The 21,496-nt window shown below is 37.2% G+C and overlaps 1 protein-coding gene across 3 annotated transcripts in view; it reads right to left on the minus strand.

The window, feature by feature from the left end:
* Window positions 1-21,496, minus strand: part of LNPK (lunapark, ER junction formation factor) — an 82,908-nt gene that overhangs the window by 44,463 nt on the left and 16,949 nt on the right. For all 3 annotated transcript variants that reach the window (XM_047772928.1, XM_047772929.1, XM_047772931.1), the window contains exons 5-6: window positions 13,696-13,754; window positions 421-461 (exon numbers count right to left, since the gene is read on the minus strand). In XM_047772928.1, the coding sequence (XP_047628884.1) occupies window positions 421-461; window positions 13,696-13,754 (100 nt within the window). The remainder of the gene's footprint in view (window positions 1-420; window positions 462-13,695; window positions 13,755-21,496) is intronic.

Here is a 21,496-nt window from a genome sequence, read left to right on the forward strand (position 1 = left end):
GTCTTTTTTTTTTTTTTTCATGTTAAATTTGTCTTTTACAACCAATTTTGATTCCCTCTCTCCTAGCTTTATCATGTCAAGAAAATCTAAGAACTGACACATGATGTTTGGTCCTTTTCTGGTCCTAATAATCAATCTGGATAACCACCTTCTTACCCCTCGGACTCAGGTAGTCCTCCAATACAATTATTCATTTACTTACTTCTTAGCTTATAGCTGATGTACTCTCAGAAGTCCATCTTCTTGTCAATCATTATTAACTAGCAAAAATATTCATAATTTAACTTAATTTAACTTAACCATTAAATTGCTATCTAAAAACACACTTGTTACTTTTAGAGTCATTACTTAGAACATATAAACATTATTCAGTTCTTAATTAGTTTTATATAAATTAACTTTAAATAAAAATTAACTTACTATTTTTTTCTTCTGGGATTTTAAATCATCCAATGCTTCATCTAGAAAACAAGATTTAAACCAAAATAAATCAGATATTAAAATACTTAGATACAAGAAAAAAAAATGTCGAATGATAGACGTTAATTAAGCAGGGCCAAGAAAACATCCTCATTTTAGGATTTCTCACTGATGAGTACAGACAAAAGTTATCTAAATCTTTACGAATATATATTTCATATATTTGCCTATATATTACAAGCTCAGTAGAGGAAAAAATGGACTCTAAATAGATTAAAATAGCTTTCCAAATTTAAAAAGATATATTTTTAAATGTTTTCAGAAATAGTTTTATTCTTTCTCCTTCCTTTCAACATCCCACCCACATTAATTTATAAAATTAAAACCAAATCTTTTTATACATTGGTAATAAAAATGTTGTACTTTGTTTATAAGGAAAGAAGTATTTTATTAAGTTATCCAACTTCCAAGATATTGACCACTAATAAAGGAAACCTTTGAAAATCTATTATATTATACCTGAGGAGAGACTTGGAAGGGAAAAGAATATTAACTACTTTTCAAACTTTTCCAAGATTTGCCTGCACTGGTGGGACATGAAGAATCACTTCAAAGCCTAAGATTTATGAATGCCCATATCTGCTTTACAAATTTATTTTAGGTTTCTAATTTTTCTTTAGAAATATTTAACTATTATAAATAGGAATACTATTCCAGGTGGAAAGAAGAAAGACTCGCAGCTTGATTTAAACATTTTACCAAATAGGACTTAAATAATTGTTAATATTTAATTCAATTTTATAAATAAAATTATCTCTTCATTAAAGCTCTGGAGTAGCAAACATCTGAATACCCAATTCAAAGCATATTATTTATGTAAAAATCCAAAAATATACAAACATATAAAAAGATTTAACTACATTTTTTCTAAAATGTATTTAGTCTGTAACTTAATGTCTGTAATTTCAGACTTACTACTGAAAGAAAGAAAAAAAGTCTGCAGACATTTTTAAAGAGAAGTTGGATAAGACCAAGCCAAATAGCTATCCTTTAGTGCAGAGATCAGCAAACTTTTTCTGTAAAAGAGCCAAACAGTAAATATTTTAGGCTTTATGGGCCGAAAGACAAAAATTGAGTCTGTACTTTTAAAGCAAAAGAGTCAACAAATTTCCATAAAACTTTATTGATAAAATTCAAATACACTATTAATTGAGTTCAATTTTTTGTAATATAGGTCTACCAATTAAAAGAATGGAATGATCTTCCTTGCGGTGAGGGATGACATTTCACTTGAGATTCAAAGTTAGTGTTCCCTATCATCAAAATTGTTTGCAAAATGTTAACCTGTTAATTCATCTGTAATAAGATTTCATACATTATATTTTTGAAAATGTTTTTTTCCCACAGATAGGTGCTGCTGAATATTGAAATCAATATACAATACATGATTTTAACTGAGCATATTCATTGTGTAAAAGGTATGTATAAAAATCTTTAGATTCTTCTCTTAATATCTGCCTTTTGTCATGTCATTGCAAATTAATCACCTCCAGTTAAATGAATTTTGAAATATGGAAATTCCCTTTTTACTTGCATGAGGTCTAAAAAATACTGCTGGAACTGTAGTTTGTGCTCAGATAATTGTGTGGGAATGAAGATCTTGCTTCCTAACTTTTCAGAGCATTTTCTTTACATTACTTTTTAAAGTTCCCGTGGGGTGCAGCGGCTTAAGGATCCAGTGCTGTCACTGCAGTGGCTCGGGGTCACTTCTGTGGCGCTGGTTCAATCCCTGGCCTAGGAACTTTTGGGTGCTGCCAGCACAGCCAAAAAAAAGAGTTACTTTTTGTCATCACAATGCTATTTGTTTTCTAAATCACTTTACAGCAGTATTGGTTTCACATATAAGGACTGTTTTGTCTTGTAATCTTAGGTTGAATTCATTACATCAAGTCTGCAGCAAAAACATTTAATTTTCAAAGCCAGTTCAATCACAGTGGTTGAAGTTGGTTCTTCTCATTCAGAAATATTTCAATCTGGCCCCTGAGCTCAAAACATCAATAAATTACACTGCTACCACGACTCCATCCAATTGCTGTTTGGATCAAGATACTCAGCTTATATTTCTGATAAAAGTTCACATAACTGATGATGATTAAGTTCATGAGAGCAAATGAAGTTCCCCATTGACACTACTAGTTCAATAACACATGATAGGTTCAAATATGTTCTGCAAGTACCTGCTGTTGAATAACAGTGGATAACCACAGAATGTAAACACCTAACAATTTCATGAGCTTTGTAAATCAATCCAACTAAGCCTTTTCCTGCTTCACACATATTTTTACCACCAATAGCTATAAATACATCTTAGCAGATTCCACTTCAGGTTTTACTGAATTAGTGTTTATTCAACTTCTTTAAAAATATTCTCTCAGAGTGTTCTACAAAACTGTTCACAGAGGGTAATTCTTCAGTCACTTCAAGTTCAGTATTGACCCCTTAAATAAACTATAATTGGAATGTATCAGTAATATCTGGCAACTCATCAAGAACCAATGACAATCACCTGAAATCATGATTTTTTTTTGTCTTTTTAATTTTTTTCAGTTGACTTTGATTTTTCTGTCTCTATGAGTTTGACTACACTGAGTACCCCATATAAGTAGAATTATACAGTGTTTTGTCTTTTTTTTCTTTGTCTTTTTTTTTTTTTTTTTGCCTTTTCTAGAGTCGCTCCCATGGCATATAGAGGTTCCCAGGCTAGGGGTCTAATTGGAGCTGTAGCGGCCAGCCTATACCACACAGCAATGCAGGATCTGAGCTGCGTCTGCGACCTACACCACAGCTCACAGCAAGCCGGATCCTTAAACCACTAAGCAAGGCCAGGGATCGAACCCACAACCTCATGGTTCCTAGTCGGATTCGTTAATCACTGCGCCACGATGGGAACTCCTGATTTTATTTTTTTGTTATTTCCCCAATACAATTTTTTTATCTACTGTACAGCATAGTGACCCAGTTGCACATACATGTATACATTCTATTTCCTCACATTATCATGTTCCGTCATAAGTGACTAGACATAGTTCTCAGAGTTACACAGCAGGATCTCATTGCTAATCCATTCCAAAGGCAATAGTTTGCATCTATTAAGCCCAAATTCCCAATCCACCCCACTCCCTCCCCCCCGCCTTGGCAACCACAAGTCTATTCTCCAAGTCCACGAGTTTCTTTTCTGTGGAAAGGTTCATTTGTGCCATATATTAGATTCCAGGTATAAGTGATATCACATGGCATTTGTCTTTCTCTTTCTGACTTACTTCACTCAGGATGAGAGTCTCTAGTTCCATCCATGTTACTGCAAATGGCATTGTTTTGTTCTTTTTTATGACTGAGTAGTATTCCATTGTGTATATATACCACGTCTTCCGAATCCAATCATCTGTCGATGGGCACTTGGGTTGTTTCCATGTCCTGGCTATTGTGAATAGTGCTGCAATGAACATGAGGGTGCATGTGTCTTTTTTAAGGAAAGTTTTGTCCGGATATATGCCCAAGAGTGGGATTGCTGGGTCACATGGTAGTTCTATGTATAGATCTCTAAAGTATCTTCATACTGATCTCCATAGTGGTTGTACCAGCTTATATTCCACCAACAGTGCAGAAGGGTTCCCTTTTCTCCACACCCCCTCCAAGCATTTGTTATTTGTGGACTTATTAATGATGACTGGTGGGAGGGGCTATCTCATGGTAGTTTTGATTTGCATTTCTCCAATAATCAGTGATGTTGAGCATTTTTTCATGTGCTTCTTGGCCATCTGTGTATCTTCCTTGAAGAAATGTTTATTCAGATCTTTTGCCCATTTTTCAATTGGGTTGTTGGCTTTTTTGCTGTTGAGTTATATGAGTTGTTTGCATATTTTAGAGATTAAGCCCTTGCCAGTTGCATCATTTGAAAGTATTTTCTCCCATTCTGTAAGTTGTCTTTTTGTTTTCTTTTGGGTTTCCTTTGCTGTGCAAAAGCTTGTCAGTTTGATTAGGTCCCATTGGTTTATTTTTGCTTTTATTTCTGTTGCTTTGGGAGACTGACCTGAGAAAATATTCATAAGGTTGATGTCAGAGAATGTTTTGCCTATGTTCTCTTCCAGGAGTTTGATGGTGTCCTGTCGTATATTTAAGTCTTTCAGCCATTTTGAGTTTATTTTTATGCATGGTGTGAGGGTGTGTTCTAGTTTCATTGCTTTGCATGCAGCTGTCCAGGTTTCCCAGCAATACTTGCTGAAAAGACTGTCTTTTTCCCATTTTATGTTCTTACCTCCTTTGTCAAAGATTAATTACCAAAGGTGTCTGGTTTTATTTCTGTGTTTTCTATTCTGTTCCATTGGTCTGTTTGTCTGTTTTGGTACCAGTACCACACTGTCTTGATAACTGTGGCTTTGTAATATTGTCTGAAGTCTGAGAGTTATGCCTCCTGCTTGGTTTTTGTTCCTCAGAATTGCTTTGGCAATTCTGGGTCTTTTGTGGTTCCATATAAATTTTTGGATTGTTTGTTCTAGTTCTGTGACAAATGTCATGAGTAATTTGATAGAGATTGCATTGAATCTGTAGATTGCTTTGGGTACTACGGCCATTTTTACAATGTTAATTTTTCCAACCCAGAAGCATAGAATATCTTTCCATTTCTTTGTATCTTCTTTAATTTCCTTGATTAATGTTTTATAGTTCTCAGCATATAAGGCCTTTACCTCCTTGGTCAGGTATATTCCCATGTATTTAATTTTTTGGGGTGTAATTTTAAAAGGTATTGTATTTTTGTATTCATTTTCTAATACTTCATTGTTAGTATACAGAAATGTGACCAATTTCTGAACGTTGATCTTGTATCCTGCTCCTTTGTTGATCAGTTAGAGCAGTTTTTGGGTTGAGTCCTTAGGGTTTTCTGTATACAGTATCATGTCATCTGTATACAGTGACAGTTTTACCTCTTCTCTTCCTATTTGGATGCCTTTTATTTCTTTTGTTTGTCTGATTGCTGTGGCTAGGACTTCCAGTACTATGTTGAATAACAGTGGTGAGAGTGGGCATAATTGTCTTGTTCCAGATTTTAGTGGGAAAGCTTTCAGCTTTTCTCCATTAAGTATTATATTTGCTGTGGGTTTGTCATAAATGGCTTTGATTATGTTAAGGTTATGTTCCTTCTATACGCACTTTGGTAAGACATTTGATCATTAATAGATGTTATACTTTGTCAAATGCTTTCTCTACGTCTATTCAGATGATCATGTGGTTTTTGACTTTTCTTCTGTTAATGTAGTGTATGACGTTGATTGATCTGCATATGTTGAACGATACTTGTTAACCTGGGATGAATCCCACCTGGTCGTGGTGTATGATCTTTTTCATATGTTTTTGGATTCGGTTTCCTAAGATTTTGCTGAGAATTTTTGCACCTATATTCATCAAATATTCATCAAAGATATTGGTCTATAGTGTTTTTTGGTGGTATCTTTGTCTGGTTTTGGAATTAGGGTGATGGTGGTGTCATAGAATGTCTTTGGGAGTGTTCCTTCTTCAACCTTTTGAAAAAGTTTAAGGAGGATGGGTATAAGTTCCTCTTTGTATGTTTGGTTGAATTCATCTGTGAAGCCATCTGGTCCTGGACTTTTATTTGTAGGGAGTGTTTTTATGACATACTCATTTCTAGTGATTGGTCTGTTCAGTTGATCTATTTCTTTTTGATTCAGTTTTGGCAGGCTGTAAGTCTCTAGGAAGTTGTCCATTTCTTCTAGGCTGTCAAATTTGTTGGCATACAATTGTTCACAGTATTCTCTCATGGTTTTTTCTATTCCTATAGTATCAGTTGTGACTTCTTTTTCATTTATTTTATTTGGTTTTTTTCTCTCCTCTTCTTGGTGAGTCTAGCCAGAGGTTTGTCAATTTGTTTACCTTTTCAAAGAAACAGCTCTTGGTTTTATTGATTTTTTCTATTGTTTTTTTAATCTCTATTTTTCTGATGTCCTCTTCGATCTTTATGAGTTCCTTCCTTCTGCTGACCTTAGGTTTTGTTTGTTCTTCTTTTCTAATTAATTTAGGTAGTGAGTTAAGTTGTCAATTTGAGGTTTTTCTTCCTTTTTGAGGAAATGAATTTCCCTCTGAGCACTGCTTTCGACTGGTTGTGTCTTCATTATCATTTGTCTTGAGTTATTTTTTTAATTTCCTTCTTGATTTCCTCATTGACCCATTGGTTTTTTACTAGCATGTTGTTTAGTCTCCATGTAGTTAGTTTTTTCTCATTTCTTTTCCTGTGGTTGATTTCTCGTTTCATGCCATTGTGGTCAGAGAAGATACTTGAAACAATTTCCATATACTTAAATTTGCTGAGGTTAGCTTTGTGCCCCAGTATGTGATCAATTCTTGAGAATGTTCCATGTGCACTTGAGAAGAATATATATTCTGAGTTTTTTGGATGTAATGTCTTGAAAATGTCATATTAAGTCTAACTTTTCTATTGTGTCCTTTAGGATCTCTGTTGCCTTATTTTCTGTATAGAGGATCTGTCCATTGATATGAGTGTACTCCCATCAATTTCTATGATTGTATTCCCATCAATTTCTCCTTTTATGTCTGTTAGCATTTGTTGGAGGTATCTGGGTGCTCCTATATCAGGGGCATATTTATTGACGATTGTAATATCCTCTTCTTGAGTGGATCCTTTAACCATTACATAGTGTCCTTCTTTGTCTTTCTTTATGGCCTTTGTTTTAGAGTCTATTTTGTCTGAGATGAGGATTGCAAGTCCTACTTTCCTGTCTTTTCCATTGGCATGCAATATCTTTTCCCATCCCCTCACTTTCAATTTATGTGTCCTTTGCTCTAAGGTGAGTTTCTTATAGACAGCAGTTTGAAGCCTTTTTGCTTTTTTATCCAATCTGCCACTCTGTGTATTTTGATTGGAGCATTCAGTCCATTGACATTTAAGATGATCATTGATAGGTATGTATTTATAGCTATTTTAAACCTTGTTTTCCAGTTGATTCTATGTTTCCCTTTTCTGCTTTTCTTTTTTCTTTTTTTGGTTGGATGGTTTCCATTTATTTTATGCTTGAGAACTTTTCAGTTTTGGTGAATGTAATGTTTGGTTTTGATTTGTGGTTGCCCTGTTTTCTAAATATGTTAATCCCTTCCTATATCTGCTTGCTTTTGCCTGATAGTCACATAGGCTCAAACGCATCATTAAAATTAAAAAAGAATCTATATTTTCTTACTTTCCTTCCCCACACTGTATGATTTTGATGTATTTTTTTTAACATCTTCATGTTTAGATCTGTATGTTGGCTTATTTAAGTGACTGCTTTCCAATTGTGGTTTCCTCCATCCTAATTCTTTTTTTCTGTTCTCTTTTTTTTTTTTTTTTTTAAATTTAGAGAAGCCCTTTCAGTATTTCTTTTAGAATGGGTTTAGTATTGCTGTACTCTTTTAGCTTTTGTTTGTTTGCTGGAGAAATTCTTTATTCCCCCTTCTATTTCAAATGATATTCTTGCTGGATAGGTATTCTACGTTGCAAATTTTTTTCCTTTCAGCACTTTAAATATATCTTGGCACTCCCTTCCGGTCTGTAGTGTTTCTGTAGAGAAATCAGCTGATAGCCTTATGGAGGTTCCCTTATCATTAATGCTTTGCTTTTCTCTTGCTGCCTTTAGAATCCTCTCTTTATATTCAACTTTTGCCATTTTTATTATAATATGTCTTGGTGTGGGCCTGTTTGGGTTCAACTTGTTTGGGGCCCTCTGTGCTTTCTGTATCTTGATATCAGTATCCTTTAGATTTGGAAATTTTTCAGCCATAATTTCTTCAAATATATTTTCAATCCCCTTTTCTTTTTCTTCTTGTTCTGGAATTCCTATTACACGCAGATTGGCCTGCTCTATATTATCCCACAGGTCTCTTACATTGCTTTCACGTTTTTTCATTTGGTTTTCTGTCTGCTGTTCTGATTGGGTGATTTCCATTATTTTATCTTCCACATCACTAGTTCATTCCTCTGCATTATTCATTCTACTCTTTATTGCCTTTAGCTCAGTTTGTATCTCTGCAAATGAATTTTCTAGTTTTTCTTGGCTCCTCCTTATATTTTCTAGTTCCTTTCTAAAGGAATCTGCATTATTGTTCATACCCTCTCTTAATTCCTTCAGTATTTTCACTGTCTCCCTTTTGAACTAAATGTCTGTCAGACTGCAGAGGTCTGTTTCATTGTTGACTGCTTTAGGTGAATTCTTCTGTTCCTTTAACTGGAATGGTTTCTGAGCTTCTTTATCTTGCTTGTGTTTTTCTTTTTCTGTGAGTTTGGGGAAGCCAAACTGTAGTCTTGTAAGGCTACTTCTATGCAAGAATACCCCTTTGTATTTTTGGGGGGGGTTACTATTTATTTATTTGTGGTGTGGGAGTTTGAATATTTGCTGTCTCTTTCTTAAGTGTGAGCAGGCTGTTATTCCCAGGATGCTCGGTGTGTTTTCAGAGTGAAGGGGGTAATAGGCAGGGCCAGCAGTCAATGCCTGGTTGTTGGGTTCTCAACAGAAGCAAGGATCTGCAGGAAGGTGGCACAGGCTACTTATAGTTGCAGGGCCCTGGGAAATGGTAAAACCTCCAGGCAGATCTTCAAGGTGACCAGATCATTTGCCAGTAGCAGCAGCAGGGTGCATGAGTTCCCAGGAGAGTGAGAGCAACAACAACTTGTGTTCTATTGCAATGCCCTCCTCTGAGGTGTTGGAACTGCAGGTGGTGCCTGTTCAGGGACCCCTATTGGGAGCAGGCCATGACCGTCTCTAGAGTCAGCGATAACTGCAGTAGTTTGCCCCCACCATGTGTAGACCATGCATGAAGCAACCCGTCTCACTTAGCTCACATAGGAGGTGCTATACAGGCTACTCCTACTTGCAGATCCTGGGAAGTGACAGAGATCAGGTGTGTGGGTACTGCCTGGAACATTTGGCAGTGGCAGCAGCAGGGCGGGTGTAGTCCCAGGGGTGCGAGAGCACCAACAGGTGGTGTTCGGTCATAATGCCCTCCTCTGTGGTGCCCTTGAGGTGAATGGGGCTGCAAGTGATTTTTGTTCCAGTATCTCCAATGGCAGTGGACCACACCCACCTCTGAAATCAGGGATAACTGTGGCGGTTTGCCCCCACTTCCCGCAGACCATGCAAGAAGCACCCTGTCCCACTTAGCCCAAGCAGGAGGTGCTATACCAGATGCTCCTAGTTGGAGAGTCTTGGGAAAGGACAGTGACCAAGTGTCTGGGCGCCGCCCAGAGCATTTGGCAGTGGCAGTTGCAGAGCAGGTGTGTTCCCAGGGGAGTGAGAACAACAGCTTATGCTGCTTGGTTGCAATGCCCCCTTTTATTCTTTTTTGCCAACCCCTGAGGTGACTGGGGTTACAGGGTGAGCCCACTCACAGGACCCCAGTGGTGGCAAGCCACGCCTCCCTCTGGCCTCTGAGATGACCACCGCAGTCTGTCCCTGCCACCTGTAGATCGTGCAAGAGACATCACATAACACTTAGCCCCCTGATGCTCTTAGCCCACACAAGAGGTGCCTGGCCACCAGTAGCCTGCACAAGAAGTGCCCAGTCTCCCCTAAACGAGCAAGAGGCTTCTCGCCACCCCATAGCCTGCGCCAGAGCTGCCCCACCCTCTAAGCCCACGGGCATGCGCATGCTCTGGTGCAAGGAGTTTCCTATGGTGGTCCACCCCTCCTCCTCTTGCCCTCTCCAACAATGGCACCCTGCCTCTCCTGCGGATCTGGACCTTCTCTGGTGTTCCCTCTGCTGTGGCGTTCCACTCCCCAGCCCATGGCATACCATTCCCCCACCCATGGCACACTGCTCCTTAGCCCCTTAGGCTGTCCCCACACAGCCAGCCCCAGTCCTCTCCCCAGGACTGACCTCCAGAGCCTGAGTCTCAGCGCTCAGAGCCCAGCCCCTGCCCGAGCGTCTCAGCCTGTGGTGCCCAGGCCGGTGCTTCAGATGATCTATGAGGCTCTCACTCTTTTGCTGTTCTCAGTCCAGCTGCTGCACTTTTCTCAGTGACTTTGAGGTCCCACCGACGCGGCTGATCTTTTCGTCAGTTGGGTGGCTTCCCATGATGTGGGTTCCTTTTCACCTTCACAGCTCCCTCTGGGAATGCTAGTTTCATCCTGATTCCTTTTCTCTCTCTTTTTTTCTTTTGTTCCACCCAGTTATGTCAAGAGTTTCGGCCCTTTTTGGAGGTTTAAGTTCTTCTGCCAGCATTCACTGTTCTGTGCAAGTCGTTCTACATGTAGATGTATTTTTTTGATGTGTTTGTGGAAGAAGGTGAGCTTGACCTCTTACTCCTCTGCCATCTTGCTCCGCCTCCCATGACTTGTTTTTAAATTAACTCTGTTGCTTATGTTCTTAATTCTTCAAGCAATTATTCTTGCCAAAAAGGCTACTTGCCAAGCAAATATTTTGTCTAAGCACTTTTCTTCAGCTGTGGCAATTACACAATTTATTAATCATTCCTAAATGGCTTTCTTTGCTTCGCAAATAAGCCACTCAGAAACTTTAAAGCTTCATTTTCACTTCTTACTTTATAAAGAAATTCTGCTATGAGAAATCCATTTTAAATGTTCTAATTTTTCAACTGTTGCTTTTCCGTGCATTGAGAATATCATGATGAGTACTTAGCATGAAAATGTCAATGTGTATTTGTATTCTTTTAGTATATTTATGACATCATTGCATAATAATCCATACTCCACTGTGCCCTAAACATGAAACAGCCAAAGTCCAATTTTTTCTTGTTTTTACATGAGTATGCCACTAGAGGAATTTAAACAGAAAAGATACAATACCTGATATGTACAATAAAAACAGACTAGTTAGGAAGCCACTACAGTAGTGCAAGAAAGAGATGAGGATTAGAATTAGAATTGTAGTAGTAGTAAAGAAAGTTATAAATGGTTATAATCAAGATAATTTTGGAGGTAAAGATGAGAGAACTTTGAAGGGGAGAGAGAAATGCATTGTAAATTAAAGGGAATATGGAGTCAGGATAGGGTTTTTCCCCCAGATGAGTGTACTGAGGCAGGATTATATGCCAGTATAAACAATGCAATACAAAAAGATAATGCAAAAGAGATGTAGGTAGGGATAACAACAAGAGCAAAGTTCATGAGATGGCCAGAGTATCCAGAATCCAGAGTATCAATGGAAGGCTTGCCCATAAATAGGATCAGGTCAGTCGTCCAAATTACCATGATAGATGACAACATACTGAGTAACAGATGGAGTTAACTTTATGTATTAGGCAGTAAAGAGGAGTTCCCGTCATGGCGCAGTGGTTAACGAATCTGACTAGGAACCATGAGGTTGCGGGTTCGATCCCTGCCCTTGCTCAGTGGGTTAACGATCCGGAGTTGCCATGAGCTGTGGTGTAGGTTGCAGATGCGGCTCGGATCCTGCGTTGCTGTGGCTCTGGCTTAGGCTGGTGGCTACAGCTCCGATTCGACCCCTAGCCTGGGAACCCCCATATGCCGTGGGAGCGGCGCAAGAGATGCCAAAAAAAAAAAAAAAAAAGATAGCTCTCACCTGTTTTACATCTCTTTTCTTCATAGAGTGAGACTACCAGGTGAGAAGGGCCAGATAGATTTTATGAAGTTTCCTTTATCTGTGGCTTCCGAATTTTCATTTGGTTGGTTGGTTTTATTTTGGTTTGGTTTTGGGGTTTTGGTACAGCAGCAGGTATTAGTGATTTCAGGAGAATGTCAAATAATGCTCTCATAAAGGAAAAAGTTGAATTTACTAGGTAACTATAAAATAGGATTATATAGCAGTGTTGAATGTACATTTGATATTTGCAATCATTGATTTAAAGTGAGTCTAGTCATCATGTTGTATGAATTTCCTCTAAAAAATTTAGCTTTCCTGATGCAGTCATGGATTAAGCATATAACTGTATTTAAACAAGGCACAGTTTCCCAGACAAGTAGGATAGGAAAGCAGGCCAAAGGAGTGATGAGTATCTACAAGGGATGGCCAATGGACTGGACTGTAGAACCTTACTGGGTCAAAGAAAAGTCCTAAGTGAGAAAGGCAATCTGGAAGTCATATATCTATGTGAATCTTACTTGGATCCTGAGTCAAACAAAATATTTTTTTAAAGCAAATGACATTTGTAAGATAATTGGAAATTTATTATTTTTATATTTATTTATTTATCCTTTTTTAGGGCCACACCTGAGGCATATGAAGGTTCCCAGGCTAGGGATCGAAGAGGAACTGTAGCCGCTGGCCTATGCCACAGCCCCAGCAATGCCAAATCCAAGCCACATCTGCAACCTACACCACAGCTCATGGCAACACCAGATCCTTAACACGCCGAGTGAGGCCAGAGATTGAACTGTGTCCTCATGGATACTAATCAGTTTCGTTTCTGCTGAGCCATAACAGAAAGTCCTATTTTTATATTTAATATTGTATAATTTTAAGAATTCATTTTGAGGTATAATGTATTATGTTCATATACATATATTTTAAGCATGTTTTGGATAGATATAGCTGGGATACACTTCAAAATAAGAGATGGAGAAGTGGGTGGAGGAAAAATGAAGTAAGACTGATGACAAGCTGGTGACTGTTTAGGCCATGTGATAGGCAATATGAGTTCATTATACTAGTCAATCTACTTTTGCAGATGTCTGAAATATTCTATAATAAAAAGTTAAAACAAGAAAAAAGTCACATGTAAAGTTCATTTAAAATGAAATGTGTATATCTTTGGTTAATTATAACTCATAGTTTTAAGACCTGAGTATCTTTAAAATCTGTACATATACAGAACAAAACCAGTAGGAGTTTTTCTCATAATTTACATATTTCAATAAAAACAACAGCCTAGGGGCTGTGAGACTGAAGAGGATGATGCAATTAATAGAATAAATCAAAAGATGTTTAACTATATTTTACTCCATTATAACGCAATTTCTATGAAAATAATTTAATAAATACAATTTCTCTTCATTTAAAGAAATGAATTGTTTAGTGTAAAAAATTATAAATGGACAAGACGGAAATAACACATGAAAAACAGAACCAGACTGATCATTCATAACCTTTCTTATGCTTTACAATAAACAACTCTTCAACATTTACCATACTGTCATTTCAATATACCACTTTATAACCTATCATTCAATTACAAACCAATGTACCAAAAGATGGGTTTTTTTAATGTATTTATAAAAACTTAGAAATTAAACTTACTATTTCTTTCTGTTCTCTTGGAAAAGAAGAAAATAAGCACTGTTCTTATGCTCCAGATGCTACAGAGGAAGCAAAATTCAGAAACAAAAATCAGAATTAGGATACATGAAATAGAAGCCACATAAGATGAAAACAAATATACATACATTTTCAGTTAGAGTTAGGTACCTTGTTTCCCTTCTTTTTTTATTTTATTTTTTATTTTTTGGCCTCCCCATGGCATATGGAATTTCTGGTCCAGAGATCAGATTCAAGCCGCAGTTGTGACTTACACCACAGCTGCATCCTTAACCCACTGTGTCTGGCCGGGAATCAAACCTACGTGCCAGTGCTGAAGAAAAACTACCCATTCCTTTGTACCACAGCGGATTTTCTGAAAATCAAAAAGCACTCCTTTTTTTCAGAAGCCACCAGAATCTGTGCTTTCAAAGGAGGAGTTTTCAATCTAAAATCTATGGATCTCCTGAGGGTCCCCCTGAATTGAAAAATTGCCTTTATGTGCATAAATACATTTCATCATAGGCACTGGAAAGAGCCAAGTGGGGAGACCACTGCAATCATCATTCTCAAAGAGATCTATGAATCCCCCAAAAGATTAAAAACAAATTATAAAATTCCTTCTTACCAGATAGGCATCAACTCCAAAAATTTATCTATTTCCATGTGCTAGGGGAAAACACGATTATTCGTATAATCCAGAGCATTTAATCCAGTACCTGTTATTAAATATTAGAGGGATCTTCTCTACTAAATAAGAAAAATTATCTGAAGAAAAACTAAAATCTTATCTTCAAATAAATAATTGATTAAGTAAATTTAGCTAAACCTCTCCTTTCAAAGATTTTATCAGGATAACTCTTTAGGCCTTGCATTAATAAGACATCAAATAATATAAAAAGAATTAAAAGAAAATCAGGAGTTCCTGTTGTGGCTCAGTGGTAAATGAACACGACTAGCTTCCATGAGGATGCAGGTTCGATCCCTGGCCTTGCTCAGTGGGTTAAGGATCCGGCGTTGCCATGAGCTGTAGTGTAGGTTGCAGACACAGCTCAGATCTGGCGTTGCTGTGGCTATGGTGTAGGCCAGCAACTACACCTCGGATTCGACCCCTAGCCTGGAAACGTCCATGTGCCATGGGTGTGGCTTGAAAAGACAAAAAAAGAAAAAGAAAGAAAACCAAAGAATTATCCAGGTCATCTCTTAAATTCAATATAATTAAAGCAAAATTTCTTTCTCCATAGAACATGTCAAATAAGTATACGAATGTTATCTAGCCCTTCATTAAAAAAAAAATACATTGATCTAAATATAAATTCAGATAATAAGAATGAAAATTAGTTCTTCACTCTGAAATCATCCTTATCCTTGGGAGTCATCCTGCGAGGTCATCACCAATGAACCCTATCTCCTGATATTTACAGCTTTATGTAGCCCTCTCTCACCAGTGTTGGTCCATATGATAGAAGTAGTAATAGAATATCACTTCAAGATTAGGTTATAAAAGACTGAACTTCCATCTCAGGCCTCTTGTGCTTGCTATCTTTCTCCCTCTTGGATTACTTGCCCTGAGAGAAGCCAGCCACTATGACATGAGGACATTCAGGTAACTTTATAGAAAAGCCCATTTGGTGAGGGACAGAGGTCTCTGACAAACAGCCAACGAGGAGCTGAGGCCTGCTGACAACTACATGTATGAGCTTAGAAGTAAATTCTCCAGCCTTAGTTAAAGCCTTGAGATAACTGTAACCCCAGCCAGTGGCTTCACTGCAATTTCTATATGAAAAAAGACCCTGGAGTTCCCATCATGGCCCAGTGGGTAATGAATCTGACTAGGAACCATGAGGTTGCGGGTTCAATCCCTGGCCTTGCTCAGTGGGTTAAGGATCTGGCATTGCCGTGAGCTGTGGTGTAGGTCGTAGACGCGGTTTGGATCCCTCGTTGCCGTGGCTCTGGCGTAGGCTGGCAGCTACAGCTCCGATTAGACCCCTAGCCTGGGAACCTCCATATGCCGCAGGAACCGCCTTAGAAAAGGCAAAAAAAAAAAAAAGAAAGAAAAGGAAAAACACCCTAGGGCAGAACCATTCAACAAAGCTGCTGCCATATTCCTGCCCCTCAAGAACTGTGAGAGATGATAAACATTTGTTGTTTTAAGCTACTAAATCCTGGGGCAATTTGTTGCACACCAATAGATAACTAATACCTGGTTTTTGTTTGTTTGTTTGTTTGTCTTTTCTTTTTGCCATTTCTTGGGCCACTCCTGCGGCATGTGGAGGTTCCCAGGCTAGGAGTCAATCGGAGCTGTAGCCGACGACCTACACCAAAGCCACAGCAATGCAGGATCTGAGCCACGTCTGTGACCTACACCACAGCTCAAGGCAACGTTGGATCCTTAACCCACTGAGCAAGGCCAGGGATCAAACCTGCAACCTCATGGTTCCTAATCAGATTCATTAACCACTGTGCCACGACGGGAACTCCAATACCTGTTTTTTATATTGTGATAATTTATTTTTATGATAAGTAAACACCAAAATTACTAGCACTAGGTTCCCACATGGTATTTGGACACTAAAAAGAGACACTGAGCATTGTCCTTATCAAGGGAAAGGAGATGAGAAGAGAGATTAAACATACTGCTCATAACTCTCAAGGATCATATAGCAGTAGAAAAGTCCCATAATAATATTTACCCATTGCAAACCCAATGAAAAAGTGGCAAGTTAAGAGCAATGATATAGGAAAAAAGTATAGGGAAAGAAAGCAGAGGACACAAGAGAAGGAATTGCAGAAATAATGACTAAAATTCTGTGCAAAGTCAGCAAATTTTCTCATAAGATAGATACTTTTAAGAAAGTATGGGTAATTTCCAAAGTGTAAAAACTAAAAGAATGGAAATATACTCCCTTACTTCAAAATAAAACTCACTAATCTCACTTTGTAGACAACAAATTCTTCTTTTGGTTTTTATCAGAACTACTGGTGAAGAAAATGAGCTATCAAATAATACACATGTCCAAATGTCAAGTCTTTACATTTGAAAAGGTAGAATATAACAGAGTTAGTTATTATTTAAGGCTAAATTAAATGAAATTATTTTAAAGAATTCTTTAAAATAAAATTTAGGGAAAAAATTAAAGTATTTCAGGAATATATATTCTAGTTATTCCAGCAAAGATTTTGCTCTCCTAATAATTATAATTTATGAAACTATAGCAATGTGTTTTGTGGATATTACTGACTTCCACTTTGAGAATAACGTCATAATATCCACTTCTCTCTTCTCTTCTGAGAAATCATCCAAACAGCAAGGAGACAAAAACAAAAACACAAATTCCTTTTCTGATAAAATTAAGATAAGCTAAAACCCAACCCTTGAAATACGTAGAAGGACTCTCAAAAGCAATGGAGATCACACAGGAGTTCAAAAGAGTAAAAGCAGAGTAGGAAAACTATTTATCTCACTAAAAGGTAGGAAGATAAACTTCTTGAAGTGTAAAGCTTAAACTCATGTTTATTACAGTGAGAATAAGAAATACAAGCTACAGGTAGAAACTCCTCAGTTTGGTTCCAACAATAAAACAGAAAAGGCAGGATTTAAAAAGAAATCACTCAGGTATGCCCTATTTACAAAGACTCTTCTACTCCTATGGCAGCAGGGGAGAAAACTTTTATATTATAAAAAAAAAATACACAGCTGCCTAACACTAGTCTATGGAGAAAGATAAAGGCTGAACAAACTAACACACTAAATCTTGGATCATAAGGAAAAGCCTAGATAGCCTAAATTTAGGAAGACATGCCTCAATACTCTCACATAAACCTCTTTCAAAAAACCAGGCCAAAGTAAAGTAAGCATACTGCATAGCTAGAGTTTTTCTTAAGTTATAAAAGGAAAAGCAAAACACAAAATTACAGTTCAAAACATAAACCAATGTCTTTCATCTCAATAAATGTAAATAAGCCAAACTCACCATGGTAAAAGATAAAGACTTTCAGACTGGATCATGAAACAAAAACCAATGCTATAATGTAAACTGACATCTAAAATTAAGTGTTTTTAGGAATTCCCGTCATGGCTCAGTGGAAACGAATCTGACTAGCATCCATGAGGATGCAGGTTCAATCCCTGGCCTCACTCAGTGTGTTAAGGATCTGACGTTGCCATGAGCTGTGGTGTAGGCTGAATACGTGGCTCAGTTCTGGCATTGTTGTGACTGTGGCGAAGTCCAGTGGCTATGCCTCCAATTCAACCCCAGCCTGGGAACCTTCATATGCCGCAGGTGCAGCCCTAACAAAGACAAAAGACAAAAAAATAAAATAAAATTAGGTGTTTTTGAAGGTTGAAAATAAAGCAATGGGCAAAAAATATACAAGGCAAATAGGAACAAAATAAGGGTTGTAATCTTAATATGTCACAAGATTGAATTCAAGATTCCTCCCCCCCAAAAAGGCTTTAAACTGGAAAAAGAAGGTCATTTTAATAGCATTAAAAAGAATTCAGTTACTTTCCAACAAATAGTGCTAGAGCAACTGGGCATCCACAGGTGAAGGGAGGAAAGGAGGAAGGAACAAAGAATTTCAATGTAAACCTCAGACCTTACATTAAAAATTAGCTCAAAACAGATTATGAACCTAAATGTAAAGTGTTAGAAGAAAAAAAGCAAAGAAAAAAGAAGAAAACTGTCAGGATCTATAGCTACAGAGGGGTCAGTTCTTAACAACAAAAGCACAATGTACAAAAGGAAAAAGAAAAATTTGGGGAGTTCCCGTCGTGGCGCAGTGGTTAAACGAATCCGACTAGGAACCAAGAGGTTGAGGGTTCGATCCCTGCCCTTGCTCAGTGGGTCAAGGTTCCAGCGTTGCCATGAGCTGTGGTGTAGATCGCAGACGCGGCTCGGATCCTGCGTTGCTGTGGCTCTGGCGAAGGCTGGCAGCTGCAGCTCCGATTCGACCCCTAGCCCAGGAACCTCCATATGCCGCAGGAGTGGCCCAAGAAATGGCAAAAAGACAAAAAAAAAAAAAGAAAAGAAAAATTTTGGTTTGCAGAAGTTCCCAGGCCAGGAATCAAACCTGTGCCACAGCAGTGACCTGAGCCACTGCAGTGAAAACACTGGATCCTTAATCCACTGTGCCACAAAAGAATACCCACAAAAGGAAAGGTTTTAAATAATAAATTTGGTTCTGAAAAAAAAAAAACTATTATAAGGATGAAAAGACAAACTAAAGACTGGGAAAAAATATTCCCACATATTCAACAAAGAACTTGTATCTACAATATATAAAGAGCTCTCAAAACTTAATAACAAAAAGACAAATAACCCAATTAGAAAATTAGACAGCAGACATGAAAAGACATTTCACTGAAGAGAAGATACATATAGCAAACACATGAAAAGATGTTCAACATCACAGCAATCAGGGAAATGCAAATTAAAACCACAATGAGCTACCTATCTACACAACCATTGGAAAATAGTGATAATACCAAGCACCGGCAAGGATGCAGAGAAACTAGATCATTCAAACATAACTAGTAAAAATATAAAATGGTACCTCTACTCTGAAAAAATGTTTAACAGTTTCTTATAAAAGTAAACATGTACTTATATGGACCTAAGAAATTACTCTCTTGGGCGTATACCCCAGAGAAATGAAAATTTATGTTCAGACAAAAAATTGAACACAAATAGCAGCCTCATTTGTTAGAGCCCCATACTGGAACCATCCAACTGTCCTTCAACAAGCATATGGCTAAACAAGCCATGACATTAATGCCATAGAATACTACTCAACAGTAAAAAGGAACTAGTAATACACTTAACATATTGAATGGCTCTCAAGAATATGCTGAGTGTAAAAACCTAATTTCAGGGAGTGCCCATTGTGGCTCAGCAGGTTAAGAACCTGACTAGTATCCATGAGGATTCAGGTTCAATCCCTGACCTTGCTCAGTGGGTTAAAGATCCAGCATTGCTGCAGTTCCTTAGCTTGCAGATGCAGCTTGGATCTGGAATTGCTATCACGTAGGCCAACAGCTGCAGCTCCAATTCGACCCCTAGGCTGGGAACTTCCATATGCTGAAGGTGTCTCTCTAAAAAGCAAAAATAAAATAAAAATAAAAAGCTAATTTCAAAAGGTTACACACTATGTGATTCCAACTTATAACATTCTTGAAATAAAATTATGGAGATGGAATATAGATTAGTGGGTGAGGGGGGTAGGAATGGGGCAGGTGGAGCAAGGTTGGTATGACTACAAAGGGACAGCAAAAAGGAACTCTATGTATGAACAGTTTTTGATCTGAACTGTGAGGTAATGACATGAAGCTACACATATGATAAAATTGCATAAAAATATAAAACACATACGTAAAAAAATGAGAGTATGTAAAGCTAGTAAAATCTCAATAGGCTCTGTGAATTAAACCAACGTCAGTTTCCCATTGTGATATTTAATTATAATCATGCAAGATGTTACCACTGGGGAAGGTTAGGTGAAGGGTACATAGGACTTGTCCGCACATCTGTTTTTTCCAATAAATCTGTATCTTTTTTCCTGTGAATCTATAATTATTTCAGAATAAAGGTATTTTTAAGAGATGTGCTGACAATGAAGAAATAACAGGAATATCTATTCATAAAATAGAAAAGCATCAACATTCATAAAGCAAAACTAAAGAGAATATAGGGAGAAGTAGAAATATATTGTTATTAGGATACAGAAGGCCTATATAATATAGTAAGGTAGCTTTCATTAATGGTATTATACTCTGTGTGACTGGGGGGGTGGAATATATCGAGTATTCATGAAATACAGCAAGTGACCAAACAGCATACCACCAAAAAAGTCTCAATAAAAGCAAAGTAGAAATACTATTAAACAACATTCTCCTAAAGCAATACTATAAACCTAGAAGTAGTAATTAAGCCAAAAAAACAAACATATAAACACACATTTGCCACCTGGAAATAACTCCTAGATCACCAGGAGGAAGGGAGGAGGGGAGGAAGAAAATCACTAAGAGACAGTGATGACTGATGACTACTACTATTACAATTCTATGCAAATACATCTTAAAATTGTAGAATGGAGAGACATATAATTTTTAACAAAACTCACCTTGGAACAGACAGAAAGCCTATAAAATTAACTACTATTGAATCTTAAAAGTTGGTAAGAGCTACCTTCCATAAAGAAACACCAAGCTCCAAAGATTTCAAACGAAATACTACTAAACCTGTAAAGGATAGATATGATGCCAGTACTATTTAAACTGTTCCAGAGCATTAAAAAAGAAAGAAAAGCTTTCTGATGTTTTAATAAAATGATTACAACTATGAAAGTAGAAATATTCCTAGAATTTAAGATTTAAATATTTAATATAATCTATCATATCAAGAGATATAAGATGCAATCATATGGCTATCTCCATAGATGATGGAACAGCATTTAACAAAATTTAAGAATCTTTCTTGATTTAAAGGAAAACTAAATAAAATATAAATAGCTAGAAATTTCTTTAACATAAAATATATCTGTCTCAATTCAAAAGTCAGGATAATGACCAATGTGGAAACATTAGAAGCATTCTCAAGGAACAAGTCAAGAATGTTCACTATTTTCTCTGAAACTAAACACTGTCCTGAAAGTGTTATTAGCCAATACAATTAGCCAAGAGGGAAAAAAAAAATCTGAAAGGAGGTAGAAAAATTAATTGCTATTTACAAATAATATGATTATACAGTTGAAAACTCTCAAAGAATCAACCAAAAACTTGTTAAAAACAATAAGATAATTATAG

The sequence above is a fragment of the Phacochoerus africanus genome, chromosome 3 (assembly GCF_016906955.1).
Source record: "Phacochoerus africanus isolate WHEZ1 chromosome 3, ROS_Pafr_v1, whole genome shotgun sequence".
NCBI classification, from domain to species: Eukaryota; Metazoa; Chordata; class Mammalia; order Artiodactyla; family Suidae; genus Phacochoerus; species Phacochoerus africanus.